The sequence below is a fragment of the Leishmania mexicana genome, chromosome 17 (assembly GCF_000234665.1).
Source record: "Leishmania mexicana MHOM/GT/2001/U1103 complete genome, chromosome 17".
Taxonomy (NCBI): domain Eukaryota; phylum Euglenozoa; class Kinetoplastea; order Trypanosomatida; family Trypanosomatidae; genus Leishmania; species Leishmania mexicana.
The window spans coordinates 52,586-72,472 of NC_018321.1; the positions used below are offsets into that span (position 1 = coordinate 52,586).

The window sequence follows — 19,887 nt, forward strand, 5'->3', positions numbered from 1 at the left end:
CTGGTGGGTCGGAGAACTGAGACGGAGCGCAAGGGAGGCACAGTATAGGGTGACGGACGGTGGGAGTCAGGAAGAGCCGGAAGGTGCTGAGAAGATCTGTGCATCGGTGTGTGCGTGTGTGCGCGCGCGCAGATGCGTGGGAGGGGTAAGAGGCGGAGGGACGTCGAGTGGGCAGGGAGAGACACGGAAGAAACGGTGGAGCATGAAGGGCAGCGGCAGGCAGCACAGGTGGTGCCCAGATGCCCAAATACGTGCAACTCTGGTGCTTGCGTGTGCACGAGTTGCGTTCATCGCGCCTGCCCGCCGCATGGGCGCGCACACGTACACAGAAGTCCCCCGTCGGAGCCCTCCAGCGGCTGCCGGTGCCGCTCTTCGGTGGTCGCGTATGGAAGGTTTTCGTTCGCTGTCCTCAGGGTTACCTCCACGGGCAGTCCGCCAAATTTTCGGTACTTCGCTGTTGCCTCATGAGCGTCACACGCATACTCATTAGGTGGCACTACTGCTGTAGAAAAGGGGACATACAAGGAGACACGCCCCGCGCGCAGGAGGAAGGGGGAGGACATCGACGCCGTGGGCATGGCACCCTCTCCCGGCTCCGGGACAGCGAGGTGCCGGCATACACGAAGCAAAGAGAAACGCGAGGAGAAGCGACGAGGGAAGAAAAAGGCGGTGTCGCCGTGCCACGTCGCCGCCCACCCACCCCACCACGGCACCGGCGGAGCGCACACACACACAAACACGCAGGGCGATGCAAAGAGATTGGGAGAGCCGGCGTGTGAGCGTGTCCACGAAGTGGCCGCCGTTGAGGTGGAGAAGGAAATACACAGCCGCAGCCGCCGTCTACCAGCACCACCATATGCCTCGGCACGGCCCCAGCCTGCGGACAGTGGACGGAGGGACGGACGGAGGAAGGGGAGGCAGCCCCAATGTCACACAGCAAGAGAAGCATAGGAGTAAGGAGAGAACAAGGGCTGCGCTGTGCGCAGCGCCTTGAGACGAAGACCGAGCAGCGATTCGCGCGTGAAGCGAGGGTGGGGAGTGGGAAGAACGCGGTGCAGGGACAGCTCCGCAGGGGAGGGCAGGTGGGGTAGGAGACTTCCGGAGAGGACGTGAAGAAGGACGCCACACGCGGCACAGCACACCGAGCTCGCTCTCCAGCCTGTCACCATCTATCATGAGCAAGTCCGCAAGCATATGCATGCACACCGCCACAGCGCCTCTGCCGCTGTTGCACCACGGCTACATCCTGGTCGTCTAGGGTGAGCCGTCCGGCCGTCGAATTGGGGCATGCGCCTTACAGGTCCTCCCGCTCCTTCCTCGCGCCCTCTTCGCATACGTGCGGCGCGGTCGGCGCCAGACGGCCACGGATGGGCTACATGCCTTCAGCTGAGAGTAAGCCGCGGCCAGGGTCCTGCTCGAGGGCAGAAGCCGTGGCGTCTGTCGTGCGGGTAATAAGGGGGTGATGGCCTAGGTGCATATCGGATGGCTCGAGGAAGTCGGCCAGCAGCAGGCGAGGGCCTTCTGAGACCCTGCACACCCTGCCGCCTGCGTGCCATGCCTCCTCCTCCATCGCTTCAGACGGCGGCTTTCCATAGCAAGGTGTGGGGGCTCCTCACATGGGAGCCTGGAGGACTCAGTGGTGCCGTTCGGGGGTGCTCTCACCACGCTTCTGAGGCCTGCACCACATCAGCCCAGCTGGTCGGATGTAGAACGTGCCGCATCCTTCGCCCACGCACCGTGGGACTGACAGGTATGGTCCTCCCCGTGCCTTTCTCGTCCACCACTCTTGCTCCTCTCGCCTCCGCATGTCTTTCTTGCCTGCTATACAACATGGCGTCTGTGACTGACAGCGCATGCACACAGTGCTCGCATTTTCGGACCATGGGGCCTGTTTCAGAGCGCCGATGTTGCCTGGGGAGAGGGGGCGTGCTGGCTTGCCCGCGTGCGCCGCGACAAGCGGGACGCTGCAACGAGCCTGTGGTGGCAGGGGAATTCAACACTCTCCTCAATTTGCACGCCGTTGATACAAGCCAGGTGTGCGTCCCCCGCTGCTGAGCCCTCGGCCCGATGCGTAATGGCCCGGTGCCAGCGCCATCATGACTGCATGTCGCGTTTGGCACCGCACCAGCCCAGCCCGCCGACGCCAACCGTCCACAGCTGCACCCAAGGCCAGGCTGCAGGCTCCTGGCATCCCCACACAAAGCGGGCACTGGGCCCTGAGATGCCACGGTGAGGTGACCGGCATCTTCCGGAAGTCGAACAAAAGAAAAATACCGCCCTAGCCATCCGTTTGCGCGCGCTGCCCCTCTGGGCTTCCGCCCACTCGCACAGAGGTGAAGGGGAGGAGTGGGGAGGGGTTGGCATCGCATCCCCTACCGCTGCCCACACATCAGCACGAACCGCCGCGCGCTCGCAGGGTGTGGAGGGACGGAGCCAGGCTGGGCCACGCCGTGGGAAGGGGGCATCCACTTCGTGAGGCAGCAGGGGCATAAAAGCGCGGCAGGCGAACGTTGCGCGTTTCCGCCGCCAAAGACAGCTTCGCTATCGTCTTGATGGCGTTGGACACCAAGCGCTGCGCCCCGCGCCGCCAGCAGCGCTTGCCAAGGAATGTCTGCCCCACCCCCCAGGCCAATGCGAAGGAGCTCGTCGCCCGTTTTCATCAGCCGTGCCTCCTTGCCTGGTGACGCCGAAAGATCGGCAACCCTGATGCGTTGCAGGATGACGCGCGCCGTCGACACCAATATCAGCACCCACCTCTTCTTCCGCTGCGATGAGTGTGCCCACCAACACGTCTGTGGGTGAGCCCGCCGGGTGCTCGTCGAGGTTTCCTCCGCCGTGCATCACCTTCGTCAGCGCCGGGGTGGTGGGCATCTTTGCTTTCGGCGTCGCCCCTCTCTTGGCACCAAACCCGCTGGGCTGGGTCAGGTGTCCGCGAGGTCTCTCGTTGGCACTGCTGTGCGTGGTGGCCTTCTGTCGACGTTCAATGCCTGGCTGCGAAGGCGGCAACCATGAATGAGCCAGTGGCGGTCGCTGCCCCTCTCTGTTGCCTGGTGCGCACGCCCATATGTGTTGGATCGTGCTTTTTTTTCGCTCGGGTTCGGCTTCCATGGGGCGACTCTGGCGGCGCCGAGTCTCACACGTGCGGCGGCGCCCTCCCACGGCGAAATCCGTCTCAGATGCCCGAGAGCCGGGGCCCGCGTAGAAACAGTTGGAAGCAAAGCAGGCGTGATGGGCCCGCCCGCTGTTCGACTGCTTCGGCCATCGATACGGTTAGAACGGGGAGAGTGCTTCGTCTCAGCATGGCGGGGGTCGCAAAGTAGGGCTGTGCAACACGGCCCATCCCCAGGTTCGGAGTCTTGCCCGCGGTGGAGCCACCGCCTTCGAGCTCCTTCAATCCCTTTCCCGATTGGGAAACTGGCGTAGGCGTTTGGGGCCTCTTCGTGGCACGGGGTCTCGTCCGGCTTCGTCTCGCGCGGTCATTGTCGGGCTTGCGTCGTCTCCCCGGGCTTCTGGTCCGCATGTTTTCCGCCGCCGCCCATTGACACAATGGGCGGTTTGGTGGGGGCGTGCGTCTGTGCTGGTCCCGTCGAGCGCGGTGGTGTTCTCGCCGCTGGCATCGTGCACTGCCCCAGCGCAACCGCGGCCTTGCAACAGCCCCTTCGCTTTGGCCTGGTGGGCGGAGAAATAAATGCAGCCCCCTGCGGCCCGTATGGCGACCGATCCGACAGTTTCAGCGCACCCAGCCTTCGTCTCTTCAGCGTCACGGGGGCACACCGCGATCAGCGATACGAGAGGAGAGAGCGCCGCGGCTCATCGCCGTTGCCCCAGGCCTCTCCATTCCTTGCGGTTCTGCCGGGCCAAGAGACTTCGGTTTTTGCGTCCATCCGCGAATGTAACGTGAGCTCCGCCCGTTTGACCAGGTAAGATGACGCGTCCGTCTTCGTCGAGGAGGGGGAGGGGGGAGGGGGAGAAGGCAGCGGTGCCTCCCCGCGACAAGCCACGGATTACTCCCTCCGTTTTCTATGGAGCATCACATAGCTGTCGACACGAGGCCGGACCGCCGCCGAGTAGCGCCCCCACTCATCGATGGTAGCGCGTCTCTTCTCTCTTCGCAGCCGACCCCATTTGCGAGATCGTTGGCGAACACTGGCGATGTCTGCCGATGCGGGGCGGAGGTGCTGTGAAAAACGGAAGACGGGCAGGGCGACGGCTGAGAAAGTGAGCTGCAGGCCGCTTCCTGGACGGATGGCAAAAGGGGGAGAAGGAGGCGCAGGAGAAGGAGAGTGGTGTCGATGGTTCAGGTTACATAGATGTGCACGTGTGTGTGTGTGTGTGTGTGTGTGTGTGTGTGTGTATGTAACGTGCACGAAGGGGGGCGGCAAGCACAGCACAGCCGACTGGGTAACTGGCACGGTCTGATGCTGTTGTTTCTGTGGGACCTTGGAGCCCACAGAATCATGGCTCCGCGTATACTTGCTTTTCGGAACGCTGGCACTGTGTTCAGTCACGCTTCGAATTCGCAGAGGAGCACCCTTCCACCACCGCGGCACACGGGTTCATCCGATCTTTGAAGAGCCGCCGGTGCCGGTGAATTTACGCACCCCCTCACATCCGCCCCTCGGTGCCCCCCTCCCCCGTTATAATCGGTTGGCTTGCACGAGCTCAATGCTTTCCGTTACGTTTGGAGCGACTGAGAATGGGTGATGGGCGACGGCAGCCCCCTTCCCTCTCGCCTTTCAAACGGAAAGCATGTCTTCGCCCTCCCTCCTCCCCCCTGTCCCCGACGAAAGGGATAGCTGATACCAGGGCGGCGGCGGCGGCGGGAAGGGTGGGGCACTCTCAGAAGAAAAAAGGTAAGCCCCCCACCTTGTGTGCATACACAGATGTATATGTGTGCATGTGCCTGCACGCCTTCACCCGTGCTTGGCCACAGCGATGGTGAACATGGTGGGCGCGACGGAATGCCCAGAGATGTGGGCCGCGGCAGAAAGGGAGGGGCGAAAGGAGGGCGGGTAGGGGTCCGTGACGCCAGAGAGGACTAGCAACAACAACGAGAAACAAAGGCCAGGGGGCGGGGGGCGGGGCGGAAGCAAGAAACAACGTGGGCAAAGAAAACGAGCGGAAAATACGAAAAGACGGCACTCGCCTCACGCACTCACGGACCCCCCTCCTCCTCCCCCTCCGCCCCAATATACCACGCACGCACTCGTGCGCAGAGAGAGCTCATGTGAGAGGGAGCGGTGGGAGCACCGGAGAAAGTCGAGGAAGAGAGCAAAGAATTGTGTGTCGACACAGAGGATGCGGGATAAGCAGGAACAGAGAGGGGGTGGGGGTTAGGATGGGGTGGAAGACAACAGCCGAAGAGAGACAAGAATAAATGTCTTCGTGTTTTCTTGCTTGACGTGTATGAGAAGTTGCGGGTTCGCAAAGTCGGATGCGGGCGCAGCGAAATACATGTACAGGCGTATACATGTTCACGTGTGTGCGTGCGCGCGTAGGCGTACCTATGTACAACGGAGAGCACGGGGAGGATGCACACAAAAGGAAAAGAACAAAACCACGGAGAAGACACGCACGCACACACACGCTCACATACAGGTGGCAGGAGAGCGGGCGGGTTCGCACAGAGGGAGGGAGAGAAAGCGAGGGGTGGGGCATGGTGTATGGTTGTGAGAGCCCAAAGCAGAGAGAGAGAAAACACAGAAAGGGCAGACCAGACGCGCGCACACGGTGGTTTTATAGAACGCGAAGAAACATACCAAGAGGGCATTACCTGCACTCGTCAACCGCACACACGCACACACACGTATACGCGTCCAAAGTGTATACTCGAACCAGGAAACATGAACAGCACAGACCAGGAAGCGAGGGAGAGGGAGGAGGGTGTGCGAGTGTAAAGACCGTTCGCTTATACCCGCCACACTCCTCGGCGAAACAAGCAGAAGAGCATGTGGAGAGGAAACCCGGAGAAGCTCTCCGGGCGACATACAAAGCGGCAAGGGCGCAGAACAGCAGGGAGTGGGGGCGTCCAAATATAACTAGATGTGCATACAGCATGTTGCAAGGCCATGCGTGTGCGTGCGCACAGGTCGCCACGGACACCTCCACACAGAAAAGCCTCTACACCTGTCAAGCAGCATAAGCGGTCCTCGTCACGTCGCCCACGCCCTATCGCATGGACTCCCCCTCCCTCTCGCGCAAGCCCCTTCTTCAGCCCCCACACACACACAACAACGAACACTATCGGGAGCAACACGCACACACACAGCACCGCGCCGATGCTCAGAGGCAATGGCACGCAGGGGTGTGGCACACGGATACAGACACGCACACGCCAACAAAAAGAAAACGTACACCCCTTCGGCCCGCCCTGCCGCGCACGCCCGTGTGCATCGGGCCACGACGGCGGCAGGTGCGCACAACACCGTGAGAGACGCGGAAACACACGAGAGACGCAGCGCCTCACCGGCGCAAGACTGGCCATCAAACCCGCACAGAGAGACAACGCTCGTCGGAGAGCCGCAACACGGCAAGCACGCACACACAGGAGACGCTCCCCCTCCCTACTAAGCCGGAACTGTTAACGACGTCCGTCCGCACGACTACAACGCATGCAACAACCCCCAAACCGCTCCATGAGAGCTGGTCGGACAGAGAAGGGGTGCGGGGTAGGAGTGGCCGTGGTCATGTCTGCCGATACCCCTCACGCACAGAGGGGGAGGCAGTGGCACCATTCTCAGCCGAGGCACAGGTGAACGCGCTGTCGCACACACGCTGCTCCCCTCTCCCGCGTCGCACATCTCAGAAGGCGGTGGGGGGCATCTGTGGAGGGGCGGGGGTGACGGCGGAGTCCGAATCGGCACGCCTTGCACTAAGCGCACACATCATCCCGCTCGCGTCATGCTGTGCGCAGCCATTCACTCAACCCCGCCACGGAGCGCACACAGCACAGAGACGTGATGCGAAGCAAAACAAGCCTGCCACCACCGGCACAGCTGCCGAAGGCGAGCTCCCGGCTCCCCCAGACTACGCCTCATCGGTCACATCCTCCGCCAACGGCTCCAGCAAGCTTGGGCGGCGGCGGCACCCTAGCTTCATCGGCATTCGCACAACGACCACCTCGCAAGACACGCTCGCACTCCGCGAATTGTGCTCCTCTGAAGGCCGCCGCGACGCCTGAGCTGTGAAGGGCACCACCTCATCATGGAACCCCGCGGTGTTAACGCTCAAGCTTCCCTTCTTACTCGATGAACCCCTTGAGAGTGTCAGCCCATTCAACGTCGATCTCCTCCAGAGACGCGACTCGCGCATCGCAGACGGTTCCGCAGAGGGCGGCACCGCTGTCAGCCCCGAATGCCGTGCCCTCGCGCCGTCTGCGACAAAGCTGCCCTCACCCAGGAACGGGTTCAGCAATCCACTAGAGATAAAGTTCTGTATATCTCCTGACACCCCAGCCTCGTTGTTGCGCATCTGCTGGCGGGCCTGCGACACCGTCGTAATGCGAACCGCAAGACGGTTCACCAGCCCCTGGCAGTAGTCCTCCTCGCTCACAGCACGACTCCGCGGCGGCGCGCCAACGCCCCACTTGCCCAGCAGCGGCTGCAGCTCCCGCACGCGCTGCGCAACGGGGTACGGCGCAAAGCAGCTCGCCAGCACGAAGGCAACGCCAGCAGCAGGGCCGTTCATCGTCCCCACAGACGACAGCAGCGCGCCTGCAGCGCTCGAGGCCGTCTCCGTCGCTGTCTCATCCGGCACGATCGCCTCGATCTCAGTGCGCAGCGCAGCGTGACGGCGGCCAGGCACAGCGTTCAGCTGGAACATCTCCACCGCGAACGGCACGCCGCGCAGCCCCTGCGGCCCCATCGCCGTGTGCGCAATGCCCGCGCGCTCGTCGTTCGACAGCGCCCACCACGCCGCCTCCGTCGCGATAACCTGCCCGCCATTCGCAACAGCCTCCGTGCGCGCAGCCATGTTCGACGTGTCACCGTAGTAGTCGTACCCCCTCGTCACCTCGTCGTACCGGATGTCGGCCAGCCCCGTGTGGATCCCCACGCGCACGCGCAGCCCGCACCACAGCGCAGCGTACTCCTCCTCGCTCAGCTGCGCAGTCGGTGGCACGTAGTCGTCCAGAGTGTCCACGCGCGCAAGCTCGAGCTCGCGGTACGCGCTGTCCAGCGCCGCAGTACCCCAGCCGTACCTCAGCAGCTTCGTCTGGATCTCGCACGCAAGGCTCACAGCGCTGTGCGCGCTCTTGCACGCGATCATGAACGAGTCGCCGATCGTCTTCACCTCGTAGCACCCGTACTTCTTCACCAGCTGCCGGATCACACGGTGGTGCGCAGCAATCGCCTCAGTCATCAGCTGCGGCAGCGCCGCCCACAGTGCAGTGCTGCTCTCGATGTCCGTGAAGACCAGCGTCACCGGCTCGTCACCGTCCTTCGGCGCGGCGTCGTTGTCGCGGCCTTCCCTGCAGCAGTACAAGCCCAGGGGAATAACCACAAGGAAGACCACAGTGAGCAGAACGAGGCCAACAATGAGGCCGTTGCGTTGCGAGGGCGTCAACTTATCTAATTTTAGGCGTGGCCGATACTCCATCGTCGGTGTGCTGGGAGAAGAAACCTGCGGCACCGTCGGGTCCAGCATCCGCTCCATCGACAATATCACGATGCTCTGAGCGCCGTAGTTCCTGTACAAGCACTCAAGACCGGTAGTGGTGGTTGTGCAGTTCCACGTAAAGCGGCCCAGGGTCACGCTGTACGCGTTGATGACGCCCTTTTTATAGGCGCTCTCGTGGAGTGAGGTCGGTTTAGCAAACCCGCCATCCCCGTAGGCCACAGCCTGGATAAAGACGATGGATAAGAGGTCGCGCAGCAGGCCCGGCGTGTGGTTCTCGGGTTCCGGAAAAATGGCGTTGAACAGCTTCAACAACGGATAAGCCTCGAGAGAGTCCGGCGACGTGTCGCTCCAGAGCGGCAGGTTAGTGAACGACATCAGTCGCGCCTGCACAGCGTTGAAGTGCTTGGAGAAGGCACGGGTGAGTCTCTCGTATTCATGCGACAGGTCCACAAACGAAATAACCACGATTGCCAGCGGGTTCCTTGACAGGAAGCTGGCGATCACGTCCACATCATCGTCCGTGACCCCAAGCACAAAGTTTATCATATCAGGCGCAAGCGAGCTCCGCACAGACGTCCCCGACGAGACGGCCTTGACGATTGGGTTCGGAACGTTGAACGTGGCGGCCGTCTTCCGCGCCACGGCAGTGATGTCCCTCACGTCCGCGCTTGTGTACTCGTGAAGCACAAAGTTCACAGTTTCGCCAATCGACGTCTCGGCCCTCACAGATAACAACTCCAAATACAAAACGTAAATCTCCTGCTCAAGCGTCGGCATCAGGAACAGGTAGTTCTCCTTTTTCACCAATATGTTCGGCCGATTAAAGACAGGAGAAATCACCAGCAGTCCACTCAAGTCAATGCTTCGAAGCAGCGGGCCGGTGACCACATCGACGGAGTAGTTCAGGTACTCCCAATCAAGCACGTCCTGCGCTGTCTCCCGCGTCACATTCAGCATCGCCGGATTGAACGCTGAAAAGTCCAGGCGCTGTTTGCTGACGGCAAGTGGGATCACCTTGACCATATCCACAGCGGCTTTCCTCAGCTTCGGGAGATCGGAGAAGTTCAGCGTCAGAACATTCAGCGGTTTTGACAGCGCAATCTTGTCCAGATAGCAGGCAGACTGCGGGTAGTTGAAGACAGCTTGCGGTATGGTCACCCACGCCGCGTTGAACACACCTTCGAGAACAGAGGCACGTCCACCCTGGTTACAGTAGCACACAGCACCCAGGAACTTGGCGATCGCGGTGCACGGGCCACCGTAGTCGCCGATCACAATATCTCCGCCAATCACGTACCGGCTCTGATCAAAGAGTCCAGCCTTGTACGTCTTTCGATCCACGGTCCACAGCGATGCATGCAACGTCTGCGCGATCAGCGAGCCAGAGAGCCACCCAGCAAGCATCAGCTGCGCAGTGCTTGGGTGCTCTTTGTAGAATTTGTTCACGTATGCATCAGAGTCCGACGGCGGCGCCTCACGCTCCCGGGGACCGTACTTCTGCACCGCCTTCGCCTCGTCGGCCCACAGGCTCGCGTCCACGTAGCCGGCCTTTATGTACTCCCCCATCTGCTCCCGAAACAGAGCAATATGCTCAGTCTCTGTATGAAGGATCGGCATGGACGTGGCGCTCGACATGATCTGCCCGTCTACAGGCGTCAGCTTCCCAGCCATCGCAAGATCGTAGTACACCTGGAATAATATCCGCTGCACCGCGAAGCAGGTCATGATGTACGCCGACGACGTACGCGGGTCCGTCAGCACAGCCTGCAGGAACTTCACAACCTGCTCACCAGGCATTCCCCAGACTATGATCACCTGCGGGTACGTGTCCGCCATCGCGTCGAAGGCGTTCTTGTTCACAGCAGTGTTCTTCGTCGAGTACGGCACCGAGTACACCGCCGGCGGGTCGAGCGAGAAGGAGGACAGAGCCGACTCCACCATCTTTAACTCGGAGTCGCCGAACAGCGCACCCGTCAGATACATGAACGCCGTGCGCCGCGCGCGAATCTTCTTCAGTAGGTGCGTCATTATGATCGTCACCTCTGTCCACGGATCGCCACGCGTGAAGTACACGTTGTTGTTCCACGTGCGCACCGCATTCGACCCGGTGAAAGGAGCCAGGAACATCAAGTCCTTGTCCTTAAACGCGTCACTTTTCATGACAGTCGACAGCAACATGTCAGAAAACGGTCCAATCACGCCAAGAAGCGTCGGGTGGTCTTCGAGCGCCTTCTGCACGACGGCAATGATGTCGGACTTGCTGACAGCTGGGTCAGGGTTCACGATCTTGATCGGCCGCCCGTTACTAGTCGTGTAGTTAGTCACGTACATCGCGGAATCGATGCCTAGCCACACCGCCTTCGCATCTTTCTCAGTGGATGGGTCGAGGGAATACGTAGCGTTCAGTAGGTAGATCGGGTTCGTTGCGGGGTCCTTGTTGTCGGCAGCCAATGCAGGCGGCGCAGCGCAGAGGGCTGCTGCCACCACCGCGAGCACAGCAAGAGCCACCAACCGCAAACCACGCCGCCACGCAGACACCCGCAACGCCTCGAGCGCGCGTTTGTGGCGCCGGCAGCTCACACCGTCACTCACGCCCACGCAACGGGTGACCCGGCAAGTGGTGGCAGCCACTGTCCAGCACGCCATCAGCAGGAAAGAGAGGGAGGAGGGGCGCAGCGGGTCGCTTCGACGCGAGAGGGAGACGTGGCCAACCCTAGGCGAGGCGGGAAGCGGGGCACAGGAAGAGGCGAAGAAGGCCGGCCAAGGGAGGGTGGGTGGCACACGTGCGCGAGACAGAGCACGGGGGGAGGAAGACAGGCCCACCCCGCAGAGAAATCCGGCGTGACGAGGGCGCACGCAGGACGCACAGAAGAGAGGCGAACAGCTCAGGGAGCACGCAGAGAGCGGGGAGGCGCAAGGGGAGCACGGCTCTGCAAACAAATGCGGGAACACGGCGGCAGGTGCGATGCCTACAAAGGGAGGGGAGGGGGGCAGGGGCACAGATGGCCCCACGCACACGCACTGGCACGGATGGCAGAGAGGGTACAGACAAAGGGTATACACAACAACGCAAGTTCAATGTTATACAAATCAAGGAAAATAAAGAGAGAGCTACGTAGACACGCCTGTACGTTTCATAGCCCGGCAAAGGGGGAGGCGGGGATCGGCCTCTGCCGTTGGTGATGCGCGCACGTGCAGAGATGCATACACCAAACAAAATACACAGTTGGCAAAGATACAGATGCACACACAAGGCCAAAAACAGGGGAGGGGAGGGAGGAGGGGAGGGGAGGGGAGGGGCAGACCTGGAGAACAAAAAAAAACTCCAGAGAAGCAGAGAGAAGTCGAAGAGGCCGTAACGTTGTGCAGCACAGCCGTGCACAGTCGGGGGAGGGGGAGTGGTAGCCCTCACAGCAGATGTGCGCTTGGCACGGGCAAGCGAGAGAGAGTCCGTGAGGAGCGGAGAGGTGGGGCGCGAGCCTGAATAACACTTGTGGGACGCAGCCAATACAGCAACAGCCGAGAGCAGCTCGAGAGCGAAAGGGTGAATACAGTGGAAGCAGAAACGGTCTTGTGGGACTCTGTCGCGGTAACGGTGGTGTTCGGTATGTGGCGCCGTGTATGCGCGGGTATACGGGTGTGAGGCAGCAATCTGGCGTATCTGTTTCTTGTGCGCCTGTGACCTCTTCAGTCCACAGGTGCACACAGAAGCACGCGAACACCCAAGCACGCCTGAAGGGGGCGGCAGGATGACCAAGGAAATAGGCAAAACGCGTGTGCGCAATGCGCTGCCGTACAACCTCTTGCGTCCTCGCACACAGGGAAGCAATGTGGAGAACACAGGAAGTGGGCAAGGAGGGCGGAGACCGATCACCGGTGATGCCGCGTGCAAAGCGGGGCTGCTCACCGCCCCTTCCTCGGCCCTATTTCCTTTCGGGGACTTCAGATGACGGAAGATTCTCCCGTCAGCGTCGTTGGTGCTGCCGGCGCTGCTTCTCAGTGTCTGTCTACGCTTCCCGCTGGCAGTCCTCCGCCGCTTCACCGTTTTCTCTGTCGCCCACAAACGAAACAGGCACAATGGTGAGCAGAGGGGGGAGAGCTGCGTTGTGTCTCTGTGTGTGTGTGTGTGTATGTGTGTGTATGTGCGTGTGCGTGTATCGGACAGAGATGGGAAGCGAGAGCGCAGGAACAGTGAGCAGTCACCTGCTCACCGATAGGCGTACGTGCAGCGACAGCAATGCGAGAAAGCGAACTATAGATGAGAACGCGGCGAGAGTGTGGAGACAGACGTCAAACCCCGTAGGCGTGTTTGTGGGTGGGTGTCTTTCAGGCCTTGAGTCGATGTTGTGCAGGGCGGAAGGAGGCGCGTGAGGGGAGCGGGGACGGCGAAGAGACAGACGCCAAACAGAGTGTTCACGCATGGGCGTTCCACGTACGCGCGCACATCAACAAGAAACGTCAGGAGAGGCGGAGGAGAAGCTGGTGAGTGGGGCACGGATGCAGAACCTTGACACAGAGTAGCATATAAGGGGGCACACCACGGCAACAGTGACAAGCTCGTCGAAGTCCCCCTCCCACACACACAGACACGCAAGCGCAAGCACACAGAGAAGAGATGCGTGCCTGAGTGGAGTGATCAAGCTAGGCCGTCCAAGCGGAAGGACATCGCCTGAATCGATGCGCTGCTGCACAGCGCGAGTGAGAGATACGCTGTCGCTGAACAGAGCAGCAGAGGTGAAGTGCGGCCGGGAAGGCAGGGGAAGGGAGGCAGCGAGTCGCCCGTGCATGCTTGCCTGTGCGTGGAGAATGGCCAGAGAGAAGAGCGTCGAGAAAACAGGTCAGACGCACCCACCACGCTGAAGCGTGCGAGATCACATCGGCAGCCCGTCTCCTGCACGCACCTTTTCGCTTTCCCACTTGGCCACGGCCCGTAGTCCCCACCCCCACCCCCGTCGCCGTTGCGCGCGCACAAACGAACCCGAGCAGACATGCATACGCGCATTGTCGTAGGGTGCTGCACGCCCTCCCGCAGGCCCCCTTTGGTGCTCACCTCTACACCAACGTGTCCTGAAGGTGCGACAGCGCCAACTTAGCCTTTGTTTGGGTGCCCGTGCGTTGGCCCCTGCGTAGTCTTTCGTATGCCCACAGCGTTGCCGTGCCTTTCTTCTCCGCCTAGGGAGGCGTGGAGAGAGGGAAGTGTGGTGAGGTGACGGCATACGTGCTTCCACCCGACCACTTCCTCCGGTACAGCATAAAATAAAACAAAGAAAAAAAGGAGACCAGCCCTCGGTCCGAATTCGTCGCCCGGGCCGCAGAGGCCCTCGCGTGTGTGTGCTGACGAGGAGGAGGAGGGAGGGGGTCAGGGGGAAGAGGGTGAGGGGAGGGGAGGGGAGGGGAGGAAGGCGAGGTTCGAATGAAAGCAAACAAGGAAAAGCAAAAACAATCATACGACTGCCACAAGGCACTGAAAATAAATAAGTGAGTGTCACTGGGAGGGGGGTGAGTGGGAAGGGGGGACGTTGGCCAGACACGGCAACATGAAGGCAAACGAACGAGGAGAAAGAAGCGATCGAGGGAGGGGGAGGAAGGGGGGCGGAGCTCCCGCTACGGTACGCACCCTTCCGCCGGTATGCGAGGCCCCTTAGCCCCACAAACGCAGACGCGGAGGCGCGTGCGGACACCTCACGCGTTCACACATGGAGGGACCCCCATGCGCAATGCACAACGCGAGAAACAAGGTACATCGTAACGAAGAAGGAACAAGAAGGCAGCGGCCGCGCAGCAGATAGCGCGGCGAAAACGAAGGTTGTGCGTGAGGAAGACAGCACGCAGCAAGGTCGAGCAGCCCAACGCGGAAAAGTGAGCCCCCCCCTCCCACCCCGGAAAACAAAACAACAGAGGGCCAAAGGGCCACATCGGGGGGAGGGGGCGATATGAGGTGCCGGTTGAGACAGAAATAAAAACGGCGAGATTGCAGCGCTGCGCTCTGATTCGAAGCTATACCAGCGCACACACATACAGTACTGAGCGGATGTCTGTTACCTCCTCGATGGCACCGCTAGGCGCCACACGGACGGGGCAACAGCACATGGAGAAAAGGGAGGAAGAAATAGGCGGAGGAGGGGGGAGAAGGGCATGGGAGAGCAATAAACGAATAGGCACGCAAGGCGCGTCCTGGGGACGCATCCAGTATATCTGTGTGTGCGCGGACCTCCGACCCCACAGGCGTGCACAGGCACAAACGTACATATCTTTGCACATGAAAATACACAGCTGTATAAATATACATACATCCCACCATATATACATACGCACACCAGCACACTCGCGGCGGGGCATCCCCCCTCCCCCTCCACTGCGATGCGGCATACTCGTGAATCGGGACAAGGCAGAAAAAAAAAAACAAGGAGGCCACGAGGGATGAGAAGTGGCGGAGAGTCCGAGGGTGTGTGGGGTAAAATGGCAAGATCAGTAAAACGAAAGCACGAGTCGTCCACGGACAGTCAGAGCGCAACCTCAAGACACACGAACGTGAGCAAAAACCCAGCACGGCTGACACGCACACACAAGACACCAACATGCGCTGGGCTACCAGTATCGAGCCATCAGCCGCGGAAGTGCCTCGGCAGACCCCTCATACACAAAGGCACAAAAACACTAGAAGACCCTCAGGCCAGAGGATAGATGGTCGGACAGAGAAGGGGTGCGGGGTAGGAGTGGCCGTGGTCATGTCTGCCGATACCCCTCACGCACAGAGGGGGAGGCAGTGGCACCATTCTCAGCCGAGGCACAGGTGAACGCGCTGTCGCACACACGCTGCTCCCCTCTCCCGCGTCGCACATCTCAGAAGGCGGTGGGGGGCATCTGTGGAGGGGCGGGGGTGACGGCGGAGTCCGAATCGGCACGCCTTGCACTAAGCGCACACATCATCCCGCTCGCGTCATGCTGTGCGCAGCCATTCACTCAACCCCGCCACGGAGCGCACACAGCACAGAGACGTGATGCGAAGCAAAACAAGCCTGCCACCACCGGCACAGCTGCCGAAGGCGAGCTCCCGGCCCCCCCAGACTACGCCTCATCGGTCACATCCTCCGCCAACGGCTCCAGCAAGCTTGGGCGGCGGCGGCACCCTAGCTTCATCGGCATTCGCACAACGACCACCTCGCAAGACACGCTCGCACTCCGCGAATTGTGCGCCTCTGAAGGCCGCCGCGACGCCTGAGCTGTGAAGGGCACCACCTCATCATGGAACCCCGCGAAGCTCAAACTGCAGTGATCCTTTCCTACCAACGTCGCCAACGGTAAGAAACCACCCGAGACCGGTCGTCTCCAGAGACGCGACTCGCGCATCGCAGACGGTTCCGCAGAGGGCGGCACCGCTGTCAGCCCCGAATGCCGTGCCCTCGCGCCGTCTGCGACAAAGCTGCCCTCACCCAGGAACGGGTTCAGCAATCCACTAGAGATAAAGTTCTGTATATCTCCTGACACCCCAGCCTCGTTGTTGCGCATCTGCTGGCGGGCCTGCAACACCGTCGTAATGCGAACCGCAAGACGGTTCACCAGCCCCTGGCAGTAGTCCTCCTCGCTCACAGCACAACTCCGCGGCGGCGCGCCAACGCCCCACTTGCCCAGCAGCGGCTGCAGCTCCCGCACGCGCTGCGCAACGGGGTACGGCGCAAAGCAGCTCGCCAGCACGAAGGCAACGCCAGCAGCAGGGCCGTTCATCGTCCCCACAGACGACAGCAGCGCGCCTGCAGCGCTCGAGGCCGTCTCCGTCGCTGTCTCATCCGGCACGATCGCCTCGATCTCAGTGCGCAGCGCAGCGTGACGGCGGCCAGGCACAGCGTTCAGCTGGAACATCTCCACCGCGAACGGCACGCCGCGCAGCCCTTGCGGCCCCATCGCCGTGTGCGCAATGCCCGCGCGCTCGTCGTTCGACAGCGCCCACCACGCCGCCTCCGTCGCGATAACCTGCCCGCCATTCGCAACAGCCTCCGTGCGCGCAGCCATGTTCGGCGTGTCACCGTAGTAGTCGTACCCCTTCGTCACCTCGTCGTACCGGATGTCGGCCAGCCCCGTGTGGATCCCCACGCGCACGCGCAGCCCGCACCACAGCGCAGCGTACTCCTCCCCCCTCAGCCGCGCAGTCGGCGGCACGTAGTCGTCCAGAGTGTCCACGCGCGCAAGCTCGAACTTGCGGTACGCGCTGTCCAGCGCCGCAGTACCCCAGTCGTGCCTCAGCAGCTTCGTCTGGATCTCGCACGCAAGGCTCACAGCGCTGTGCGCGCTCTTGCACGCGATCATGAACGAGTCGCCGATCGTCTTCACCTCGTAGCACCCGTACTTCTTCACCAGCTGCCGGATCACACGGTGGTGCGCAGCAATCGCCTCAGTCATCAGCTGCGGCAGCGCCGCCCACAGTGCAGTGCTGCTCTCGATGTCCGTGAAGACCAGCGTCACCGGCTCGTCACCGTCCTTCGGCGCGGCGTCGTTGTCGCGGCTGTCGATACAGCAGCACAGAATCAGCGTGCAAGTTGTGATCAGCACCACACCACCCACGACGCAGCCAGCAATAACGCCGGCGCGTTGCGCAGGTGTCAGCGCATGCGACCTCTGGCGTGGCCGATACTCCATCGTCGGTGTGCTGGGAGAAGAAACCTGCGGCACCGTCGGGTCCAGCATCCGCTGCATCGACAATATCTCAATGTTCGACGCGCCGTAGTTCTTGTACACGCACGATTCACCGTTAGTCGTCGCCGTGCAGCCCCATTCGAAATTGCCGAGCGTAAAGCCGTCCGTCGTGACCCCACCGTTGATGTACACCGCATCCGTTAGCAGCTTCGTCTCCGCCACAGTCGTCGTGAAAACCAGCTCCCGAATGAAGCCGGCTATGATCACGTCACGCAGCAGAGACGGCGTGTGGTCAGCGGGGTCGGGGAAGATTTTGTGGAAGCGCCAAAGAATCGGCCAGCGAGCCTCTGCGTCGGCCGACGTGTCGGTCCACAGTGGCAGGCTGTTGAGCGACATCAGTCGCGCCTGCACAGACGTTGGCTGCACGGAAAACACTGACCGAAGCTCCTCGTAGTACATCGTCAGTTCATCAAAGCACACCAAAATCCTGGCATCGGTGTGCTTGGCAAGGAATTTCGAAAAGTGAACGCTGTCGCCATCCTTCATGCCAAGGACGAGATTAAGGGCCCGTGTTGACAGTACGCCGCTCAAGCTGTCCGTGAAGGAAATGGTGGTGATGGACGGGTCCGGCAAGTTGAAGGTGCCCGCCGTCTTGTACAGAATCTCTGAAATGCCATCTACCTCCTCTGCGGAGTACCCGCGTAACACCACGGCCGTGTCCTCACCCACATTCGTATTGGTGCGGAGAGCGTCGATCCTCGAGTACAGGACGTAAATCTCCTGCTCCAACGTTGGCATCAGGTACACGTAGTTGCGCCTCTGCGTCCGCAGTTGTGGAAGGTTGTACAGCGGGCTTAACACGAAGACTTCGCCAACGTTGAGTGCCTCCAAGATGGGCCCGGCAACGATGTCGACAGAATAGTTCGACACCTCCGCGTCAAACAGCGGCTGCGCTTCCGCCGTCTCTACGTTCAGAAATATCGATCTCACCGCGTACTCTTTGCAGGAGTTTTCGTTGGACACAATGGGCAGTACCTCGTTGAGCTGCATACCCGCATCGACCAGCTTCGGATAGCCCTGGTGTAGAAGCGCCAACACACTCACCGCCTTCACGATATCACTTCTCGATGAGCTGCACTCCGATTGCGGGTACCTAAAGCTCGAGCTCGGCACGCTATCCCACGATGTGTTCTTCAAGACCGTCATGATCGCCGAGTGACCGCCTTGGTTGCAGTAGCAGCTCGCACCCAGGAACTGCGCGATCAGTTCGCACGGGCCACCGTAGTCGCCTAGCACGTAGTCGCCACCGATGACGAACCGGTTCTGGTTGAACAGTCCGGCCTTGTACGTCGACCGGTTCACAATCCAGTCCGTCTTCTCGAGCGTCTGCTGCACAAGCGACCCCGATAGCCACCCCAGCACCATCAGTTTCGAAATACTCGGATGCGCCTGAAAGAACTCCTCCACCGTGTAATTCCGAGAAGGCGGCGCCTCAGACCGCGCTCTCTGCCCCGGCGTCTCCGTACTGTCGTCGTCGGGATAGTAGTCAAAGCTGCCAGAGTTTTCGATGTAGTGGCGCATCTGCACCTTGAACACCTCCATGTACTCCAGCCTCTCCTCACTGACTGGGGCCGTCGTGGCACTCGCGAGCACCCGACCGTCCACCGGCTCAATGCTGCCCGCTCTCAGCAGGCGCCTGTACACATCAAGCACAACCCGCTGTATCATTGAGCAGGAGATGATGTACGCCGACGACGTACGCGGGTCCGTCAGCACCTTTTCGAGGAAATGGATCACCTGCTGCACGGGTGCAGCCCACAAGATGACCACCTGCGGGTGCGTGTCCGCCATCGCGTCAAAGGCTTCCTCATCCACCTCCACATTGATGTCGGAGTACGGCACGGTATACAAGGCGGCCGGCTCGCGCAACAAGGACGCGAGCGTGTCCTGCACGTACGTCATCTCCTCCCTGCCGAAATGCATACCGGTCAAGCGCATGAAGGCAACACGGCGAGCACGGAGTCTGTTGAGAACGTATTGAAGGACAGCCTTGAGCTCCACCATCGGCTCAGCGCGGGTGAAGTACACAGAGTCGCTCCAGGTGCGCACGCGGGAGGAGCCGGTGAAGGGAGCGAGCATCATCAGCCCAGATTGGACCACATCAGCATTACTTAGGGCTGCCGTAAGGCGTCCATCCAAGTACGGCCCAAGCACGGTGAGCAGCTTCTCTTGACGGGCGAGGGAGTGAAGTATCACCTCCGCTACGTCATCCAGGTTGTCCTGGTCAGGGTCGGGATGAAGGATCTTGATGGGCCGCCCACCGGCGGCCGTGTACTGGGAGTTGTAGAAAGCCATGTCCATGCCTTTCCACAGGGCCTTGGCGTCATTATCGGTGTTAGTCTCGGTCGAATACATAGCGTTCAGAAGGTATACCGGCTCCCGTTCGGCGTCCTTGGTGATCTCCGCCAGCGCCCACGGTGCGCAGCACAGCACCACACACGCAACAGCAGTCGACACGAGGAGCTGTGCGGCGCGCAGCCGTGACATCGGACGGGCAGCATGGTCACCGGCACCGCCGTGGCGGAGGCACCCGCCGAGGGATGGTCGGATCTGCATCGGAATAGCGAAACGGGCAGCACA

At 61.2% G+C, this 19,887-nt stretch overlaps 2 protein-coding genes across 2 annotated transcripts; both read right to left on the bottom strand.

The window, feature by feature from the left end:
* Positions 1 to 7,026: 7,026 nt before the first annotated feature.
* Positions 7,027 to 11,262, bottom strand: LMXM_17_0190 (putative receptor-type adenylate cyclase; the record flags this gene model as incomplete). Its single annotated transcript, XM_003873824.1, has 1 exon — positions 7,027 to 11,262. The coding sequence occupies one exon, from the start codon at positions 11,260 to 11,262 to the stop codon at positions 7,027 to 7,029; it is 4,236 nt and encodes a 1,411-aa protein (XP_003873873.1).
* A 4,422-nt stretch (positions 11,263 to 15,684) lies between these two features.
* On the bottom strand, positions 15,685 to 19,863 carry LMXM_17_0191 (receptor-type adenylate cyclase a; the record flags this gene model as incomplete). The annotated part of the gene is made up of 1 exon (XM_003873825.1): positions 15,685 to 19,863. One exon carries the CDS (start codon positions 19,861 to 19,863, stop codon positions 15,685 to 15,687), a length of 4,179 nt encoding a protein of 1,392 aa, XP_003873874.1.
* Positions 19,864 to 19,887: the final 24 nt, after the last annotated feature.